The sequence below is a fragment of the Macaca nemestrina genome, chromosome 13, assembly GCF_043159975.1.
Source record: "Macaca nemestrina isolate mMacNem1 chromosome 13, mMacNem.hap1, whole genome shotgun sequence".
NCBI lineage: Eukaryota > Metazoa > Chordata > Mammalia > Primates > Cercopithecidae > Macaca > Macaca nemestrina.
This window is the reverse complement of record NC_092137.1, coordinates 117,414,436-117,436,275: the sequence shown is the minus strand read 5'-3', so window position 1 is coordinate 117,436,275 and position 21,840 is coordinate 117,414,436. Positions and strand designations below refer to the sequence as shown.

General features: G+C 44.5%; 1 protein-coding gene across 3 annotated transcripts in view; it reads right to left on the bottom strand.

Annotated features, from left to right (window-relative positions):
- The window catches only part of LOC105490112 (cellular repressor of E1A stimulated genes 2), an 81,247-nt gene that overhangs the window by 23,854 nt on the left and 35,553 nt on the right, over nucleotides 1-21,840 (bottom strand). For 2 of the 3 annotated variants that reach the window (XM_011755426.2, XM_011755427.2), the window contains one exon: nucleotides 17,569-18,495. In XM_011755426.2, the coding sequence (XP_011753728.2) occupies nucleotides 18,348-18,495 (148 nt within the window). In that variant the 3' untranslated portion in view covers nucleotides 17,569-18,347. Of the gene's footprint in view, nucleotides 1-10,842; nucleotides 10,957-17,568; nucleotides 18,496-21,840 lie in introns of those variants that run through there. The other variant, XM_024795505.2, reaches the window with a different exon arrangement.

Below are 21,840 nucleotides of genomic sequence, written 5' to 3'. Positions count from 1 at the left end.
GTTAATTTTCTCTTCTGTGAATTTTACTTGAATAAAAATTATTTAAGTATCTTTTTCACATTGAAAAACTTATTTAGCTGTAATTTCACCAGATTGAAGAATGCTTAAAAGATTTCTCACTGCCTGCGTCCACTTATCTTTACACCCAGAACCATTTGACAGCTTTTAGATCATGGCAGTTTTTATTTTCAGTAGTTTATGATTTTAAATCACATAATAGATGAAACAAGATGTGAAGGACGCACTCGCACTGGTTACTTTTTCTTTTTTTTGAGACAGAGTCTCTCTCTGTAGCCAAAACTGGAGTACAGTGGTACTATCTTGGCTTGCAACCTGTGCCTCCCAGGTTCAAGCGATTCTTATGCCTCAGCCTCCCGAGGAGCTGGGACTAGAGGTGCGTGCTGCGCCTAATTTTTTGTATTTGTAGTAGAGATGGGGTTTCACCATGTTGGCCAGGCTGGTCTTGAACTCCCAACCTCAGGTGATCCACCCTCCTCAGCCTCCCAAAGTGCTGGGATTACAGATATGTACTGGTTACTTAACCTAACTACTTCAAAAGGATCAACTATGAAAAATGCACAAAAGTCTCAGGACGCTTTTTTATGAGCCCTCAGAAAAATTGCCTATTTTAAACTTGCATGAAATCATTATAAAGGGACTTTGGAAAAGAATTGAACTCTACAAAGATTTCTTAAAATAGTTACAATGGGCCGGGTTTGGTGGCTCACGCCTGTAATCCCAGCACTTTGGGAGGCTGAGGCAGGTGGATCACCTGAGGTCTAGAGTTGAAGACCAGCCTGGGCAATGTAGTGATACCCCATCACTATTAAAAATACAAAAATTAGCCAGGTGTGTTGGCGCACACCTGTAATCCCAGCTACTCGAGAGGCCGAGGCACAAGAATCACTTGAACCTGGGAGGCAGAAGTTGTGGTGAACAGAGATCACACCCATGCACTCTCGCCTGGGCAACAGAGTGAGACTCTCTAAAAAAAAAAAAAAGAAAAAAAAAGATAGTTACAATGTAATAACAAATTATATTTTTATTTCTCACAATTCTCACCTGTATATATAGCTGATTGTTCTTTTTACAAAATAAAGCTATTTGGAAGAAAATAATGTCTACCAGAATTAGTACTGCTCTTCCTCATATGTTGTTAATGATTTCCTAATGTCAAATTATGAGAACCATCATTATATGTTTGTTTGGAAATTAAAATTCTCATGTATTGGAAGAATATATCCTTTTTACATTGTATTTTATCTTTAATTTAGGTTGTGAATTTCAAAATAGATAGCCATGTTTTGTTTGTTTTATCAAAAAATCACATTTTTTTTTTTTTTTGAGAGGGAGTCTCGCTCTGTCGCCCAGGCTGGAGTGCAGTGGCCGGATCTCAGCTCACTGCAAGCTCCGCCTCCCGGGTTCACCCCATTCTCCCGCCTCAGCCTCCCGAGTAGCTGGGACTACAGGCGCCCGCCACCTCGCCCGGCTAGTTTTTTGTATTTCTTAGTAGAGACAGGGTTTCACCGTGTTAGCCAGGATGGTCTCGATCTCCTGACCTCGTGATCCACCCGTCTCGGCCTCCCAAAGTGCTGGGATTACAGGCTTGAGCCACCGCGCCCGGCCAAAAAATCACATTTTTGTAATAGTGATGCCAATGTATAGCAAAAGAGCTCTTTTTATTGTATGTGGGGATCCTGGCTACATCAGGCTTTCTCTCATTTCTCCCCATTTTTACTATTTAGGCCCCTGGCATAAAGAATAAACGTCGGCTTGTAATCCTAGCAGTTTGGGAGGTCAAGAGAGACAGATTGCTTGAGTCCAGGAGTTTGAGACCAGCCTCGGCAACAGGTGAAAACCTCTCGGCCGGACACGGTGGCTCCTGCCTGTAATCCCAGCACTTTGGGAGGCCGAGGCAGACAGATCGTGAGGTCAGGAGACTGAGACCATCCTGGCCAACATGGTGAAACCCCGTCTCTAGTAAAAATACAAAAATTAGCTGGGCGTGGTGGTGCATGCCAGTAGTCTCAGCTACTCGGGAGGCTGGGGCAGGAGAATCGCTTGAACCTGGCAGATGGAGGTTGCAGTGAGCCGAGATTGCACCACTGCACTCCAGCCTGGCAACAGCAGGCGACTGTCAAAAAACAAACAAACAAACAATTTCTATTTAAAAAATGCAGAAATTAGCTGAGTGTGGTGGCACACACTGTACTCCCAGCTACTGGGGACGCTTAAGTGGAAGGATCACTTAAGCTAGGGGAAGTCAAGGCTGCAGTGAGCTGTGATTAGGCTGCTGCACTCCAGCCTGGGTGACAAAGCGAGACCCTGTCTCCAAGGAAAAAAAAAAGAATAAAAGTCAGTTAGCATTATTATTAAAAAAAAAAAATCTTACAGGGCACTTTATTCAATTAAATTGAGCAAGGTCTAATTTACTCATGTAAACTGAGTTTTGTTGTTAACTGGATCCTATCCTCCAGCTTTTATTCATTTTTCATGAGAACGAATTTATCATCAGTATCTACTGCAGTTGACCAGGCACGGTGGCTCATGCCCACAATCCCAGCACTCTGGGAGGCCAAGGCTGGTGGATCATCTTGAGACCAGCCTGACCAACATGGTGAAACCTTGTCTCTACTAAGAATACAAAAATTAGCCAGGCATGGTGGCGCACACCTGTAATTCCAGCTACTTGGGAGGCTGAGGTGGAAGGATCTCCTGAACCTGGGAGACAGAGGTTGCAGTGAGCCGAGATCGTGCCACTGCCCTCTAGTCTGGGCCACAGGGTGAGACTCCATCTAAAAAAAAAAAAAAAGAAAGAAAAAAAAAGTACTGCACTCATTTCCTACTGCTTCTGTAACAAATGACCACAAAGTCAATGGCTGAAAATGACACAAATGTATTGTCCTACAGTTTTGGAGGTCAGAATTCTGAAACTCTTCTCAATGAGCTAAAGCTGAGGTCTCAGCACAGCCTCCCAAGTAGCTGGGGCCACAGGCACACACCACCATGCCTGGCTAACTTTTTGATTTTTTTTTTGTAGAGATGAGGTCTCACTATGTTGCCCAGGTTGGTCTCGAACCTCTAGGCTCAAGTGATCTTCCTGCCTCAGCCTCCCAAAGTTCTGGGATTACAGACATAAGCCACCACAACTGGCTCCCTTGTACATTTTAAAATTCACTTGCTCCCCTGTTTTCTTCCTTAATTTTTACTATCTGGTTTATTTTTTAAAATCAGTGTCTTCTTTTTTTTTTTTTTTTTTTTTTTTTTTTTTTTTTTGAGACAGAGTCTTGCTCTGTTACCCAGGTTGGAGTGCAGTGGTGGGATCTCAGCTCACTGCAACCTCCACCTCCTGGGTTCAAGTGATTCTTCTGCCTCAGCCTCCTGAGTAGCTGGGATTACAGGTGCACACCACCATGCCCAGCTAATTTTTTTTGTATTTTTAGTAGAGACAGGGTTTCACCATGCTGGCCAGGCTGGTCTTGAACTCCTGACCTCAAGTGATCCACTCGCCTTGTCCTCCCAAAGTGCTGGGATTACAGGCTTGAGCCACTGTGTCCAGACTCAATGAGCTAATTCTATTTTCCTCACTCTCACTCCTTTCTCCCATATGTTACTTGTGTTATTTCAACTTTGTTATAACATAATAACTTTCATACACTAGTCTTCCCCATTTGTCTCACTTTTGTTTTAATCTTAGATGTATACTTCCATGTTCTTAAATGCTCACAATCAGTCTGATTGCTAAAGTTTTGCCAGTCATCATTTGCTTAGATAACAGTGATTCTTGGCCAGGTGTGGTGACTCACGCCTGTAATCCCAGCACTTTGGGAGGCCAAGGCAGGTGGATCACCTGAAGTCAGGAGTTTGAGACCAACTTGGCCAACATGGTGAAACCCTGTCTCTACTAAAAATACAAAAAAATCTGCTGGGAGTGGTAGCGCATGCCTGTAATCCATACAATAGCTGGGATAATAGTAATCCCAGCTATTCTGGAGGCTGAGGCAGGAGAATTGCTTGAACCCAGGGAGGTGGAGGTTGCAGTGAGCCGAGATTGTGCCATTGTACTCCGGCCTGGGTGACAAGAGCAAGACTGTCTCTCAAAACACAAAACAACAAACAAATATACAAACAAGCAAAAAACCGTGATTCTTCAGCAGATTCTTCAAGAAAAGTAGATAGGTACAGATTTCTCTCAGTTATTATCTGGTGAAAACTATGTTTCTTTAGCCTTGATATTTAAAGGACAATTTGGGTATAAAATCCTTGGATCACACTTTCTTTCATTTATTTATTTATTTTTAATAATGCCCATTGTTGCTTTGTTTGTTTGTTTGTTTTTTTTAATTTTTTTTTTTTTTTTGAGACAGAGTCTCGCTCTGTCACCCAGGCTGGAGTGCAGTGGATGGATCTCAGCTCACTGCAAGCTCTGCCTCCCGGATTTACGCCATTCTCCTGCCTCAGCCCCCCGAGTAGCTGGGACTGCAGGCGCCCGCCACCTCGCCCGGCTAGTTTTTTGTATTTTTTTAGTAGAGACGGGGTTTCACGGAGTTAGCCAGGATGGTCTCGATCTCCTGACCTCGTGATCCGCCCGTCTCGGCCTCCAAAAGTGCTGGGATTACAGGCTTGAGCCACCGCGCCCGGCCTGTTGCTTTGTTTGTATGTTGGCTTTGAAAAGTTTGATTCCAGACTAATTTTCTTGCTTTTTAAAGTTATCTAATATTTTTGCCTGGGGGGCTTTGGGATTTAATCTCTGTCTTTGAAATCTAATCATCTTCTTGGCCTCGCTCTCAGAGTTGATATTTCTGGGTTAGTTTCCCCCTTCCCCTGGCAAGCCCGTTCACTAGGCATTTTTTTTTTCATTTCTTCCTGCTATTCCTGTGAGTCATGAAATTATGCTCAGATCCTATAACTACCCAGATAGTTAGCTTTTGGAATCAGAAAAGAGCAATTCTTTGATTTAAGATATCAGTGTGCATGCTAAACACTAGACTACATTAGTTCTAACTAGCAACCTAAATATTGTACAGAGAAGCTGACTATAATAAGTGTTATGAAAATAAGAGAGTGGAGTGGTGGTGCACACCTGTAATCCCAGCTATGTGGGAGGCTGAGGCAGGAAGATTGCTTGAGCCCAGGAGTTTGAGACCAGCCTGGGCAAAATAACAAGACCTCTGATATGATTTGGCTCTGTGTCCCCACCCAAATCTCATGTTGAATTCTGATCTTCAGTGCTGGAGGAGGGGCCTAGTGGGAGGTGATTGGATCATGGAAGTGGATATCCCCCTTGCGATAAGGCAGAGGGTCCGTTGAGCTGATGAACACACAAGCCATCGGCAGACGGCAAATCTACAAGAGTTTGGTAACACATGCCCACTCGGGCTTTGGGAGTCGAAGATACCCACCGTTAGATGCTGTTGTGGGCCAGAGCCCAAAAGGGCTTGGGTGGGCCTCTGCGCCTGCCCTTAGGGGTCTGAGCTGCCGGGCAACCAAGCAGGCAACACCCCTGTCACATGTCCTATGAGGGGAATCAGGGAATTCTGTTTCATTGGAGCCTAAGACAAATTCTATTTGTATTACTAACCTGAGAAACATGAATGTGCTCTTACACTAAAACACACAACAACAAAATCTTTTTTTTTTTTTTTTTTTTTTTTGAGACAGAGTCTCGCTTAGTCGCCCAGGCTGGAGTGCAGTGGCGCGATCTCGGCTCACTGCAAGCTCCGCCTCCCGGGTTCACGCCATTCTCCTGCCTCAGCCTCCCGAGTAGCTGGGACTACAGGCGCCCGCCGCCTCGCCCGGCTAGTTTTTTGCATTTTTTAGTAGAGACGGGGTTTCACAGTGTTAGCCAGGATGGTCTCGATCTCCTGACCTTGTGATCCGCCGGCCTCGGCCTCCCAAAGTGCTGGGATTACAGGCGTGAGCCACCGCGCCCGGCAACAACAAAATCTTTCACAAGCTTGCATTCATATGAACTTACTGAAGTGGACAATATCTTCTTTAAATAAGGAATAGTATCAAATTTATTTTTACCTGGATTTAAACTCCCTAAAAATTCTAGCAGTATGTATACTGCGCATTGCCGGCCTTAGAAACTGTATGACATAATACATGTTTGTTGCTTTAAGCTGTTACATTTTGGGGGTAATCTGTTACACGGTAATAGATAATGAAAACAGTGAGATATAATCTAGATTACTTAAGCAGAGTATTTGGAAATTGTTGGTTGCCATGGCAGGGCATCCCAGGACTTACTGAGTAGTTCCAATTAAATCAATACATAATACATTGTTGGAGATAGAGTATCTCATGGCTTATAGTACAGTGTCTTGAAATACAGCTTCATCAGTGATAATAAGCATTTCCCCATCCTTGTCTCCTAGCGGCAGAGAGCCACTATGTCTGGATTATGAGAGCAGCTTCTCTGCATTCTCTGTTGGAAAATAAAGATGAACTTACTTGCCTGTTTTTGAATTTAGGTGAATAATACCTTCTGTTCGTATGCTCATCGAACAACTCTGAATAATCACTTGGCTTTCCTGGTGCCTAGGAAGGAGTGTGGGGTGCCCTGGTTATGAAGTGTGTGCATTTAGGTCTGTGGATATTGTCCTAGCCAAAGGCCATCAGGACAGATCTGATGGACAGGACAGAAGTCCAATGAAATCAGGCTTATTGGCTCTTGGAAAAGAGGGAGGCTGCATGTCAATGGAACTACTGGGCATTTCACCAAAGAAAAAAGAGATAAGGTTATGTGATTTGGGGGAAGGGATGCCCTCAGGTAAAATTTAAATGAAGCAATGTTTTGATGGAGTCCAGGCAAACAGGCTGTGGGTTAGGGTTCAGCACTGGGCCTAAACTGCAAAGTTCTCTATTTCTTGGAAATTAGGAAGTTAAGAAAGCTTTGCTGTGTTGTGTCTAGAAGCCGTTGTCTGCAGCCTATATCTGGGTGGGAGATTGAGGCTGCTTCTCCAGGTTAAAAGACTTGAATACTCCAGGCAAAAGTGGAACATTTCATTTACACTGATTTGATTTCAAGCCGCTAAGTTTCTGACTGTGTAAGACTTCAGAACAAGGTTTCTCACTGAGGCAGAAAGCAGAAATCACTCAAAACTGGGTTTGTGACATTTTACAGATGTAGCATGACCCTGGCAGAAACACTGTTTCCAGTTAACTTTGCAGCTGCCTTTGTCTGCGTTAGGCTAGCCTGATTCATAGCAGGGAAGATTTTTCCTTTCTCAATCTGACTTGATTTTTACTTTCTCAATAAAATGTCTGGAAGGAGAATTGTTTGGGTCTTTATAAAAATATCACCAGCTACTTTTGCAGAATAGAGTACACCACTGATGAATACAATAAAACAATTTTCTCTTAAAAACCAAACAAAAAGGGCCAGGCGCAGTGGTTCACACCTGTAATCCAGCACTCTGGGAGGCCGAGGAGGGTGGATCACGAGGTCAGGAGATCGAGACCAGCCTGGCTAATACGGTGAAATTCTGTCTCTGCCAAAGTACAAAAAAATTAGCAGGGCGTGGTGGTGGTCATCTGTAGTCCCAGCTACTCAGGAGGCTGAGGCAGGAGAATGGCGTGAACCTGGGAGGCAGACATTGCAGTGAGTGGAGATCATGCCACTGTACTCCAGCCTGGGTAACAGAGCGAGACTCTGTCTCAAAAACAAATAAACAAACAAAAAACCCCCAAAACTTTCATACTTTTTTTTTTTTTTAATCCAAACACTTTTAGGTCAACTGCATGATTCTTTCAAAAGTATCTTGGCCAGCTGCAGTGGCTCACGCCTGTAATCCCAGCACGAGGCAAGCAGATCACTGGAGGCCAGGAGCTTGAGACCAGCCTGGCCGACACAGTGAAACCCCATCTTTACTAAAAATACAAAAATTAGCCGGGCGTGGTGGTGGGTGCCTGTAATCCCAGCTACTCCAGAGACTGAGGCCCACGAATCGCTTGAACCTGGGAGGCGGAAGTTGCAGTGAGCCGAGATCGCACCACTGCACTCCAGCCTGGGTGACAGAGCCAGACACTGTCTCAAAAAAGGATCTATTAAAAGTGGCTTTCATATTAAGACAGATCCAGAGCCTGGTTTCAGAAGTAATTAAAATATAATAAGATGACACAGGAAATGTGAAATGTGGTCGTTATAGAACAAATGCCTTAATTCCAAAACTAAGAGATCAATGCCCTGAAAATGTCTGTTAGGAGGCATGTTAGTCAGCGTCCAATTAGGAAAACAGACACTATTTCAAACAGAGGGGTTTAATCCAGGGGATTCGCTATAGAGAGGTTGGTAGGGACGACAAAGCAAAAGACCCAAGAAAGGAAGGGGCAGAGCTGGGGCAGGGCCAAAGCTCCCCAGCCTGGCTAGAGGCCATCATGAGTCCACACTGAAGTTATGATTCTTGTAAGTATCATTGAATTAGAATCAAAATTTCAATCACAATCGAATACCAAAAAATACATAAATACGCCAGGGTAAGACTACTGGGTGGTAGTTCAGAGCATGAACCTGGGCTCACAATGGACCAATTATTACCCGTGTGATTCTGGGCAGCTTCTGAGTTGGCAGTTAGTGAGAATAGGAGGACCTGCCTCACAGGGTCCTCCTGAGGACCAGGGAAGACACGGATTGTGAAGGATGCAGATGGAGCCTGGTCTCCATACACTGGAGCTGCTCCTCCTTGAGACTCCCCTGCTCCAGCCACTGTCGGGAGCAGGGAGAGGGTGGGGTGCTGAGAACGCAAGGAAGAGAAGGAAAACTCAAGGAGGGGAAAATAGGTCTGACCGCGTTCTGGAAAACCACAAAGCATTGAGAGGAGAGAAAGGAGGTTGGAGTCAGTCATGGGTTTAATACCTGCTCAGCCTCCTCCCTGGCCCTGGAAGCCCAGGAGCGCAGGTCTGTGAGCTTGCTGAGCCTCAGGTTTCTCATGTGAAAAACTGAAGCATTTCTTTCTTGCAGGGTGGATGTGAACAGCAGATGAGGTTAATGTCTGCATCTAGCTCCTGGCAGGATGCTGGGCTCCGGGAAAGGCGAGGTTTCCCAGATGGAGCCACCAGGGGGCGCAGTGGTTCTTTACCTTGGCTGCAGTGAAAAATTGCCAGGCCTGCAAACCCGGGAGTTGATCAGAAACTCCGGGAGGCTCAGCGGCTAATCTGGAAGTAGTTAGGAGGGTGGGAGACCTCAGTGAGGTGGGGTAAGAAGGCGAGGGAGGGAGTCGCGGGGAAGCAGGAAAAAAGCAAGCGTGTCCGTGAGGCTACCCACTGAGACCTGGGCAGGGGCTCTGGCCCAAAGCCCTCAGAAAACGAAATCATCCCTTCTTTCTTTCTACTCATTTGCGGAGCACCTACCAAGAGTCAGAAACGGCCGTGTGCAAAATCAGCCCCTCCACTGGCTCCCGGTCTTGCTAAGGAGACTGACACGTGGACAAATGTCACCTATACGATATGCAAATGAGAAGTCCTATAATGCCACCAGGTCTAGTAACCTTTATGGCATACCAGGCATTGCATAATAATCCCATTTTACACGGGATGAAACTGAGATTCGAAGGATTCACTCATTCCCGAAATTCGCAAAGCTAAGAAACAGTGGATTCAAGCTACGTTAGTCTATTATAAAGCTATGATCGTGCTTTGCAGGTCATTCCTCCTCCGGTAAAGCAACACGAAACAACCCTACTCCTTGAAAGTTCACGTCGGTAGCCCTCAGCAGCAGCGACAAGCAGGATGGCAGCACCCTCCCCTACCCCCATGGCTCCCAGTCAGCCTCTTCCCTCCTCTCTGCTGGCCTCGCCCTCCTGCTCACCTTCACTTTGACTGCAGCATCTGGCTCACCCCAGCCACCACGTTCCCGGTCACCTCCACTGTCCAGTGCCACAGCTTCAGCCTGGCCTTGTCATCGCTATCATCGCTCTGGAACTGGGTGTTCACATGTCTCACTGTGGACAATGCTGGGCCTTCCAGGTCGTGGTCTCAGGTCCCCTCCTGCAGCTGTCACAGCCTCCTGCTGCCTGCACTACCTTCCTTCCCACCCCAGCTGCTCTTAGAAAACACCCTAAACGGCTGGGCACAGTGGCTCACGCTTGTAATCCCCGCACTTTGAGAGGCCAAGGTGGGTGTATTACCCGAGGAAAGGAGTTCCAGACCAGCCTGGCCAACATGGTGAAACCCCGTCTCTACTAAAAATACAAAATTAGCCGGGTGTGGTTGCACGCACCTGTTATCCCACCTGCTCGGGAGGCTGAGGCAGAGTTACTTAGAACCCGGGAGGCAGAGGTTGCAGTGAGCCAAGATCACACCATTACACTCCAGCCTGGGTGACAGAGCAAGACTCTGTCTCAAAAAAAAAAAAAAAAAAAAAAAAAAAAGAGAGAGAAAACACCTTAAATGCCTCCTCGTTTCCCTTTCTTCCATCACACCTGTCTCTTCCTGGGATGACTCTGGACCCGCACCTGCCCATATCCAGGCAGGGAAACCCTGCCCTGCAAAACCAGGCAGGAGGAGGAAGGGGCTGCGGCCACTGGAGGAGTTCTCCAGGGATTGAGGGAGTGCTCACTGGAGACAGCCCAGTTCTCCAGGAGCATATAGGAGAGGGCGGGAGACAGCTGCGGGGAAAGCCCTGCTACAGGGAGGGCCTAGTCAGGGATGGCAGCCCTTGGATTTAAGGTCAAAGCAATCCTTGTGAATGTTATTCAGCTGCAGAGATGAGGACTGAATTTATCCAGGCTGGAGTTCACCACGTGGTTCTGATGAAAACAGCGGGGATACTGGCTGAAGGGATGGGGCATTGAATCTACAGAATGATGACCTGGGGTCCAAATGTACTTGTTTACTTACTGTTTAGAAACCATTTGTATCTTGAGTGCAGGGCCTGGCCATGTTCTCCACTGCAATCCCATCCTGTCGTCGGTCACCTTCCTGAGCAAGTGCTCTGGCGGCAGGGGAGAAAGGCTGGAAGGACAGAAGTGTGGGTGGAGATGTCTGAGTGCGTGGTCAGAAGTGGGTCACCCTAGAGATGGCCGGCTCCAGGGCGTGGCCCAGGATGTGGGAGACTGAGAGGTGGCGTCGAGGGAGGGGTGCCAACCTCTCCCAGTGTGCTAGGATTTTCCTGACTTTACCACTGAAAGTCCCACGTTCCAGGCACCTCCCCATTCCTAGGTGAACCAGGCCATCTGACGCCCTAAGTGGAGGACAAGAATATCCTGGAGAAGCCAGGGTGTTGGCGGGTGGTCTGTGGAAGCTAGAGTCACCCAGGATTGACCTCGTGGGCACACATCATTTTTTGCCACACTTTCTATGTGTGACCCCTTGTGCATGTTTCTTCATCAGTGAGATGGGGCTTTTTCCTAGCCCTGAACTCCAGGAATAGCAATTATGTTGAAAATGGCAAATATTTTCAAGGGCAGGAATACCAAAGTGTGGCTACGTTGGCATTTTCGAGTCTGCCAATTAGGTGCATTTTACCCTTAAGAAATCAACAAAAGTAACCCAGCTAATTCTTTCTTTTCTTTTTCTTTTTCTTTCTTTTTTGTATTTTTTTGAGACTGAGTTTCACTCTTGTCATCCAGGCTGGAGTGCAACGGCTCGGTCTCAGCTCACTGCAACCTCTGCCTCCCAAGTTCAACCGATTCTCCTGCCTCAGCCTCCCGAGTAGCTGGGATTACAGGTACCCACCACCACCCCCCGGCTCATTTTTGTATTTTTAGTAGCGACGGGGTTTCACCATGTTGGCCAAGCTGGTCTCCAGCTCCAGATCTCAGGTGATTCACCCGCCTCAGCCTCCCAAAGTGCTGGGATTACAGGCGTGAGCTACCACGCCTGACCTAATTCTTTCTTTTCTATTGGAAAATTAACTGCTGATTCTCTGTAGTCGTGTCTTTTTTTCTTAGAACCTCTAGTAATGATAATTTGTAGTATGACATGAAATGACTATATATCAATATCATAATTTAATCAAGCACACAAATCATATCAGGAATGAAATAGTCTTTGGTTAAATAGAGCTAGTTTTGAAAACAGATTTTACATTCTACATGCATTACATGGCACAAATAATGACATCATTACAATTCAAATTTTACAGTAATTGACTTTCTGTTATAGCAATCAAATAAGCATCAATAAATTATCCTAGAGAGGTTTTATTTTCAGAACAGTATTTAATAGTTCAATTATTTAAATAAATACAGACTTTTTGGAAAAATTGTAGAAATACCTTTTTTTTTTTTGAGACGGAGTCTCGCTCTGTCGCCCAGGCTGGGGTGCAGTGGCCAGATCTCAGCTCACTGCAAGCTCCACCTCCCGGGTTCCCGCCATTCTCCTGCCTCAGCCTCCTGAGTAGCTGGGACTACAGGCACCCGCCACCTCGCCCGGCTAGTTTTTTGTACTTTTTAGTAGAGACGGGGTTTCACAGTGTTAGCCAGGATGGTCTTGATCTCCTGACCTCGTGATCCGCCCGTCTCGGCCTCCCAAAGTGCTGGGATTACAGGCTTGAGCCACCGCGCCCGGCCTGTTTTGTTTTTAAGAGACAAAATCTCACTCTATCACTCAAGTGCGGTGGCATGATCATAGCTCACTGCAGTGTCAAACTCCTGGCCTCGAAGCAATCCTCCCACCTCAGCCTCTCAAGTAGCTAGAACTACAGGTGGGCACCACCATGCCGGGCTTTTTTTTTTTTTTAATAAACATTTTTTGTAGAGATGGGGGTCTCGCGATGTTGCCCAGGCTGGTCTTGAACTCCTGACCTCAAGTGATCCTCCTGCCTTGGCCTCCCAAAGTGTTGGGATTACAGGCATGAGCTACCTTGCCCAGCCTAGAAATACTTTTCAACCAAAAAGTGACTGTCTTATAAACAGCTAATATATACAAGGCATTTTGAAATAAGTAACATCAGAATTATACTCTACATGTCAAAATCATGGATATGTACAGTCACTGTAAATAAGAATATGGTGGTCTGGATAGACTTTAATCAGCTTATTCACTAAAACAGAATTATTTCCCACAATATTTAGAGGAAGATCACTGGAAATGTAGTTCTTCTCTATAAAATCAGTGGAGAATCATTATATACACTGGATACTCATGTACACCTATAGCTTACTCAACATGTTTATATCAGAAATTTGAAGATATCCTTTCCTCCTAAGTGACCCACTTAAAATCTATACAGCAGATTTGTTGCATTCTTATTAATTTGTATGTAACATTAAATGGAACATATTTAAGAAAATTTTAAAGAATTTTACGTCTCTTCTGCAAATGGATATATTAACAGTTAACAAATGAAATGCCCTTTGTATTAGGTTTTGGCCTATAGCTCAGTTCCTTATTTTATTAGGGACTAATAAGAGAGAGAGTACAAATGCCTTATGAAGCTAAGCCTTAAATCTTGTTTATGTTAAGTTTTTTACTCAGAGATAATTGTAGAATCTGAGACAGTTGTAGATAATTGTAGATTCACATGCAGTTGTAAGAAATAATACAGAGATCCTATGTTCTTTTTACCCAGTTTTCCCCAGTGGCACGTCTTGCTAAACTATAGTATAACATCCTAACCAGAATCTTCACATTGATTTGATCAAGATACTGAACATGTCCACAAGGATCTCTTGTGCTCTCCTTTTACAGTTATGCGCAACTCTCTTGTTCTCCCCACTCCTGCCTGGCAACCCCTAATCTATTCTCCATTCCTATACTTTTGCATTTCAAAATATGTAAATGGAATCATAGAGCGTGCAAACTTTTATGATTGGCTTTGCCCACTCAGCATAATTCTCTGGAATTCATCCCAGTAGTTACCCATGTGAGTAATTAGTTCTTTTTTATTGCTGAGTAGTATTCAGCCCCACCCACTGTTCCACCAGCCACCTGTTAAAGGCCATCTGATTGCTCCAAGTTTTTAAACATTATGGATAAAGCTGATATGAACATTCACGCACAAGTTTTTGTGTGAACCTCTTTTCATTTCTCTGGGATAAATGCCCAGGAGCAATTGAGGGTCAGTATGGCAATTGCATGTTTAGTTTTATGGGAAACTGTCAAATGGTTTTCTGGAGTGGCTGTTCCATTTTATATTCCCACCATTAGTATCTGACTGACCCAGTTTATCTGCATCCTTGTCAGCATTTGGTGTTATCATTATTTTTTATTTGAGCAATTTTGGTTGGTATGTAGTGATAGCTCATTGTAGTATTAGTTTGCAGTTCCCTAGTGACTAGTGCTGTTGAATATCTTTTTACGTGTTTATTTGCCATTTGTATATCCTCTGCAGTGAAATGTCTGCTCATGTGCTCCATTTTCTAATTAAAATTTTTTTAACTGTTGAGTTTCGACAGTTCTTTATATATTCTAGATACTGATCTTTTGTTGGATATGTGGTTTGGAAATACTTTCTTTTTTTTTTTTTTTTTTTTTTTTTTTTGAGACAGAGTCTCGCTCTGTCGCCCAGGCTGGAGTGCAGTGGCCGGATCTCAGCTCACTGCAAGCTCCGCCTCCCGGGTTCACGCCATTCTCCGGCCTCAGCCTCCCGAGTAGCTGGGACTACAGGCGCCCGCCACCTCGCCCGGCTAGTTTTTCTTGTATTTCTTAATAGAGACGGGGTTTCACCGTGTTAGCCAGGATGGTTTCGATCTCCTGACCTCGTGATCCGCCCGTCTCGGTCTCCCAAAGTGCTGGGATTACAGGCTTGAGCCACCGCGCCCGGCCTGGAAATACTTTCTCTCAGTAAGTAGCCTGTCTTCTTGGTCTTTTAACATGGTCTGTTGCAGAACAAATGTTTTAAATTCTGATGAAGTTTAATTTTAATTTATCAAATTTTTCTTTTATGAATTGTGCTTTTGGTATCAAGTCTAAGAACCCTTTGCTTAGCCTTTGTTTCCAAAGATTTTCTATATTCTATAGTTTTACGTTTTATGTTTACAGATATGATCTCTTCTGAGTTAATTTTTTTATAAGGTATGAAGTTTAGTCCAAGGTTCATTTTATTTGCCTACAGATGTCCACTTGCTCCACATTTATTGAAAAGGTTATTCTCTGTTGAATTAGTTTGTACTTTTGTAAAAAAAATCAGTTGAGCCTATTTGTGTGGGCCTATTTCTACATTCCCTCTTCTGTTCCATGGATGTGTGTTTCTACGCCTCCACCAAATACCACACTTCTTGAGTACTGTAGCTACGTAATAACTCTATATTAAATAGAATGATTTCTCCTACCTTATTCTGCTTTTACAAGATTGTTTTAGCTATTTCAATGCCTGTGCCTTTCCATGTAACTTTTAAAATAAGCTTGTATTGGTCTACAAAATCCTCGCTGAGATTTTGATAGGAATTGCATTAAACGTAGAGATGGAGAGAGGGAGAACTGATCTCTTTACTGTTTTGTATCTTCCAATCCAAGAACATGGTATCCTCTTTCTCTGTGTAGGTCATTAATTTCTTTTCTTAGCATCTAAAAATTTTCACTACATAGGTCCTGGGTAAGTTTTGTTTATACGTAAGTATTTCACTTTGGAGTGATTGCAAATGGTATTGTGTTTTTCGTTTTTTCCCCACATGTTCATCGTTAGCGTAGAGAAATGCAATTGACTTTTGTATGCCGATCTTGTGTCCTGAGACATTGCTGCGCTCACTAGTTCCAGAGTTTCTTTTTTGAAAAATAGATTATTTGGAATTTTCTTTGTAGGCAATCCTGTCATCTCTAAATAGGGATACATTTTTTTTTCTTTCTGATCTGTATGTATTTAATCTCTTTTTCTTGCCTTATTGTCATGTCTAGAACTTCCAGAACAGTCTCTAAAATTTTAATCAGTGTAAATTTCTAGAGATTTGCTGAAACACACTTGCCTGAATGGAGTCCATCAAACTTAAAACTATGAATTTTCAACACTATTCTTAGCCAACCTTTTCAGGTTTCATTTCCTGTAATTTGGATAAATAGCTGATAACATTCATCAGCGGTTATAAATGGCATCCACTCGGCAAAGTCCTTTGGAGCAGCAGTGACCTTATTGAGCTAAATGGAACCTGACTATAAACGCAAACCTAGCAAGGGGACCTTATCTGCAGGACAGGATCGGGGGCAGCGAAGCTCCCAGTATGAAGGTGTGAGGTGGACTGTTGCAATACATTTGAGCACGTCATTTGTTCTTCCGGCTTTCTCCCCTTTTCTCTAAATTGGAGTAGCAATAATTTTAAACTCCGAAAATATAAAATTCCCTCAGAGGTACCTTATTCTTATATATTAGAAATCACCACTGTTAGGAATTCTTTTGAGGATGGTCTTATGACAAATAAATAATTCTCTGCATCCTACTATGTTTTTAGCAATAGGTAATTAAAATATATTTTGACAGGCCGGGCGCGGTGGCTCAAGCCTGTAATCCCACCACTTTGGGAGGCCAAGACGGGCGGATCACGAGGTCAGGAGATCGAGACCATTCTGGCTAACACGGTGAAACCCTGTCTCCACTAAAAAAATACAAAAAACCAGCCGGGCGAGGTGGCGGGGCCTGTAGTCCCAGCTACTCGAGAGGCTGAGGCAGGAGAATGGCGTGAACCCGGGAGGCGGAGCTTGCAGTGAGCTGAGATCCAGCCACTGCACTCCAGCCTGGGTGATAGAGCGAGATTCTGTGTCAACAAAAAAAAAAAAAAGAAAGAAAGAAAGAAAAAAAAAATATATATATATATATATATTTTGACAAACTCTCATCATGTGTTTTGTTAAGCAAAAGTTTATAATCATTAATAACACTTTTATTTACTTGAAAAATGCATATTTCCTACATATAGTGATATGTTTTTTATGTTATACAACCTCCCTAACCTACCAAAGAAAGTTTATAGCCATTACAGAAAGACAGAAAACTTGAGACAGCTCAACCCTTTATCGGTTTTAACGATCAGAGGTCTTAGATCTATATACATAGGTCCATGTAGGCCTTAGAAGTGTACACAGGTACAGTTTAATTTCTTGAAAACACTAGGAGCTCCTACATATAATATGTAGAAAATTTTAAATCTATAGTAAGAATCAAATTTCAGAGACTTTTTTTTTTCCCCCCAAAAAACAAGAAACATCATCTCCAGGCAAGCTAGTCCTTCTTTTTTACAATCACTTCACTGATTTTCCTGGTTCAATTTCTACCCGTGCATTTCAATAACTCTTTTGTTGTTAAAACTGGACGTCTTCTAGGAGCCACTCCACCCGTGTCTGCAGTGAGCTGTCTGGGATGTGGACTCAGCCTCTCTGAGTCTAGTTTTCTCGTCTGTAAGAGCCAATGATGACGTGCAGCTCATTGGTTGCAGGGCTTAAATGAGATGGCTTCTGCTGAGGGCCTGGCCCAGGGCTGGGCAGGCAGTGGGCCCTCAGTTACTGGCTTCCTTTCTTCCTTCTGTAACATGCTGTCTTTACTTTCCCAGCTTCACCCTCTCCCCTCTCCGCTTTCCCCACCACAGAATGGGGAGCTTCTTATTTCGGATGCCCCTGTTCATGCATGAGAGAGGGGAACCCTTGCCAGAGGTATGAGCAGCAGGGATCTGGGGAGCTTCATGTCAAAGCTGCTCCTTTCTCTTTTTTTTTTTTTTTTTTTTTTTTTGAGACGGAGTCTCACGCTGTTGCCCAGGCTGGAGTGCAGTGGCGCGATCTCGGCTCACTGCAAGCTCCGCCTCCCGGGTTCCCGCCTGCCATGGCTGCTTACATAGAGAAGGGCTGTGCACAAAGCATCCTGTGTTCTTACACTGCTTTCACGTCATGGTGGGAAAAAAGTTGCATAAGTGACCAGTACCTTCTAGCCAATATGACCTAATAATGCATCTGCAATCCACCAGCAGAAGGAGTAATCCACGGACACACAGTCCTCCACCCTCACCCTAAAAACAATATGGTGGCTGCGTGATGCACAGTCAGCTCCTTCGTGGTCACGATGAGCTTAGAACCAAGACTGCGTTTGGCACAGCAAGCGACAAAGACACTCTCACAATACAAAGCAATCACGTTGTAGGTACAGGCATTGTCTTTTCTTAAAGAGTGAAACAACAATGATCTCAAAACGTCATTTTGACCACCAGCTATTATATGATTTCTGAATAGGTGAGTCTGGACTGAATACAATGGAATAAAGACTATCTACGTGAAGTATCCGTGTGAGTTGGAGATCTGCAAATGACCACTTTAATCTCAAATCTAGCACAGAGTTCCCTGTTCACCCTCTCTCATTCTGCTGCAGGGATGGCAGGGCTGCTACGAACCCTTCAACAAAGAGACAGTGGTCAATGGCTGTCTGGCTGCATCACTGAAAAGGTTTTTATTTAAGTGCAAACACCAAGGACTTTCTTCTTACTCCATCAGGCCTTTCTGGGAACTGCTTTGAAATATTCCTCCTTTGAAATATTGGATACGCCTCCATACCATTTCAGAAGCCAGATATGTTCTATCCTCATCTTCATAAAGAACCATTCATATTGACGAGGCCACTTCCTCATCCCTGGGTGCCTGTAGGAATAAAGAGAGACCACAGTAAAGCTGCTCTTATCAGAGGAGTGCACGCTGGGCCAAGTCATAGGACCTCCAGACTCCAGGCCTCATTTGGGCTGACAGCTGCTCAGAGGCAGAACTAGGGAGCTGAGTGTCAGTGCCTGGGACCACCAAAGGAAGTCAGGGACTGTAGACCTTAGCCCAGTGGCTAGAGGCTCAAGTCGTGGGCCAGGCTCCTTGGTGTGAATCTCAGTTCAACTGCTGATGAGCCGTGACGCCAGTGGGCTGTCGGCACTCTCAAGCCTCTGTCTCATCACCTGTCACGTGGGGTGATGTTGACGGGGCTTTTCATAGGGCGGTGTGGGGAAGCAGGCAATGAACCACATATACAACACCCGCAGAGAGTGAGTGCTCAGTGGAGGCTGGCTACCATTATTAGGAAACAAAGAAAGGCTTTATGCATCTCTATATGAAATGTTAACAGAATGGTGAGCCTGTGAAACCAGCTTGTTCATGGGAAGATTTCTAGTCGTGCAGCAGGCTGAGAGCTACTAGGGCAAGTGAGAGCCAGCTGGAGTTGACAGGCAACGTCACATCCCGTCTTGTGCTGTTGACTGACTTGCCTCTCCCCCATGCATACCCCTAAACATGCTGCGGTATCATTGAGGGCAGGGGCTGTGGCTCACTTCTTTCTTTTATAACTTCATAAAAATTTCCTTTATCTCTAAAAATGTTATAAACATAATTCAAAGACCAAGTCCAAACTGGGAAAAACATTTATTACAAAGCAAATGCATAATAGGTTGATGATCTTTATTTATTTTATTTTATTTTTATTTATTTATTTATTTTGAGACAGAGTCTTGCTCTGTCACCCAGGCTGGAGTGCAGTGGCCGGATCTCAGCTCACTGCAAGCTCCTCCTCTTGGGTTCATGCCATTCTCCTGCCTCAGCCTCCCGAGTAGCTGGGACTACAGGCACCCGCCACCTCGCTGGCTAGTTTTTTGTATTTTTCAGTAGAGACGGGGTTTCACCATGTCAGCCAGGATGGTCTCGATCTCCTGACCTCGTGATCCGCCCGTCTCGGCCTCCCAAGTGCTGGGATTACAGGCTTGAGCCACCGCGCCTGGCCTGATGATCTTTATTTATTAAAAAAAATTTTTTTTTTTTAGAGATAGGATCTTGCTCTGTTGCCCTGGCTGGAGTGCAGGGGCGGGATCACAGCTCACTGCAGCCTTGACCTCCTGGGCTCAAGCGATCCTCCTGCCTCAGCCTCATGAGTAGCATGCCACCATGCCTGGCTAATAAAAAAAAAATTTTTTTTTTGGTAGAGATGCAGTCTCACTATGTTGCCCAGGCTGGTCTTGAACTCCTGGCCTCAAGCAATCCTTCTGCCTCAGCCTTCCAAAGTGCTGGAATTATAGGTGTGTGCCACCACACCCAGTCAATCATCTTTTTGAAGAACAATTTATTTTGAAACAATAATAAACATACAGGGAAGTTGAAAGTACAGTATCCAAAACTGTTTTGTTTTCTTAATCCATTTGAACAAAAGTTGCTGATCTGATGCCATAACACCCGAAATATTATGCAGCCAAGATAGTAACATGATTTTTGTTGTTTTAAGAAACCTACTTTTGTACTGATAACTGGAACAAAGTTTGATACCTGGAAGTGGTGCTGGTGCGACAAACCCTAATCCATGGGGCACTGGCTTTGGGCCCAGGCCGTGGGTGGAAGCTGGAAGGACCCTGAGGAGACCGACAGTGAGCGCTTATAAAAAGGTAGTGCCTGGCTGGGTGGAGTGGTTCACGCCTGTCATCCCAGCACTTTGAGAGGCTGAGGCGGGAGGATAACATGAGGCCAGGAGTTCGAGACCATCCTGGACAACATGGCAAAACCCCTTCTCTACCAAAAATACAAAAATTAGCCAGGCGTGGTGGTGCACACCTGTAACCCCAGCTACTCGGAAGGCTGAGGCACAAGAATCACTTGAACCAGGGAGGCAGAGCTTGCAGTGAGCCGAGATCGTGCCACTGCACTCCAGCCTGGGCAACAGACTGAGACTCTGCCTCCAAAAAAGGTCGTGCCTGTGGGTAGTCCCAGCTACTCAGGAGGCTGAGGCAAGAAGATCCCTTGAGCCCAGGACTTGAAGGCTGCAGTGAAATATGATCACGCCACTGAACTCCAGCCTGCACAAAAGAAAAAGACCTTGTCTCTAAAATTAAAAATAAAAGCAGAGAAAGGCTACTGAAAGCTGGAGGTAAGGGGACCTACATTATGTAGCGGTAGGCAGACTTGGCAATGCTGTTGTCTACAGTTACGAGGAAAATAGGAAATGTTCACATCCTTTACCCACTTTTTGATGGGGTTGTTTGTTTTTTTCTTGTAAATTTGTTTAAGTTCCTTGTCGGTTCTGGATATTAGACCTTTGTCAGATGGGTAGATGGAAAACATTTTCACCCATTCTGTAAGTTGCCTGTTCACTCTGATGATAGCTTCTTTTGCTGTGCAGAAGCTCTTTAGTTTAATTAGATCCCATTTATCAATTTTGGCTTTTGTTGCAATTGCTTTTGGTGTTTCAGTCATGAAGCAAAAGAAGACATTTACGCAGCCAACAAGTATATGAAACAAAGCTCATCATCACTGGTCATTAGAGAAATGCAAATCAAAACCACAGTGAGATACCATCTCATGGCAGCTAGAATGGCAATCATTAAAAAGTCAGGAAACAACAGATGCTGGCAAGGCTGAGGAGATATAGAAATGCTTTTACACTGTTGGTGGGAATGTAAATTACTTCAACCAGTGTGGTGATTCCTTAAGGATCTAGAACCAGAAATACCATTTGACCCAGCAATCTCATTACTGCATATATACCCAAAGGATTATAAATCATTCTACTGTAAAGACACATGTGCACGTATGTTTATTGCAGCACTATTTACAATAGTGATTTGGAACCAACCCAAATGCCCATCAGTAATAGACTAGATAAAGAAAATGTGGCACATATACCCCATGGAATACTATGTAGCCATAGAAAAGGATGAGTTCATGTCCTTTGCAGGGACATGGATGAAGCTGGAAGCCATGATCCTCAGCAAACTAACACTGGAACAGAAAACTAAACACCGCATGTTCTCACTCATAAGTGGGAGTTGAACAATGAGAACACGCGGACACAGGGAGGGGAACATCACACACCTGGGGCCTGTTGGGGGGTGGGGGCAAGGGGATGAAAAACATTAGGACACATACCTAATGTAGGGGGGCTTAAAACCTAGATGACGGGTACAGCAAACCACCATGGCACATGTATACCTATGTAACAAACCCGCACATTCTGCACAGGTATCCCAG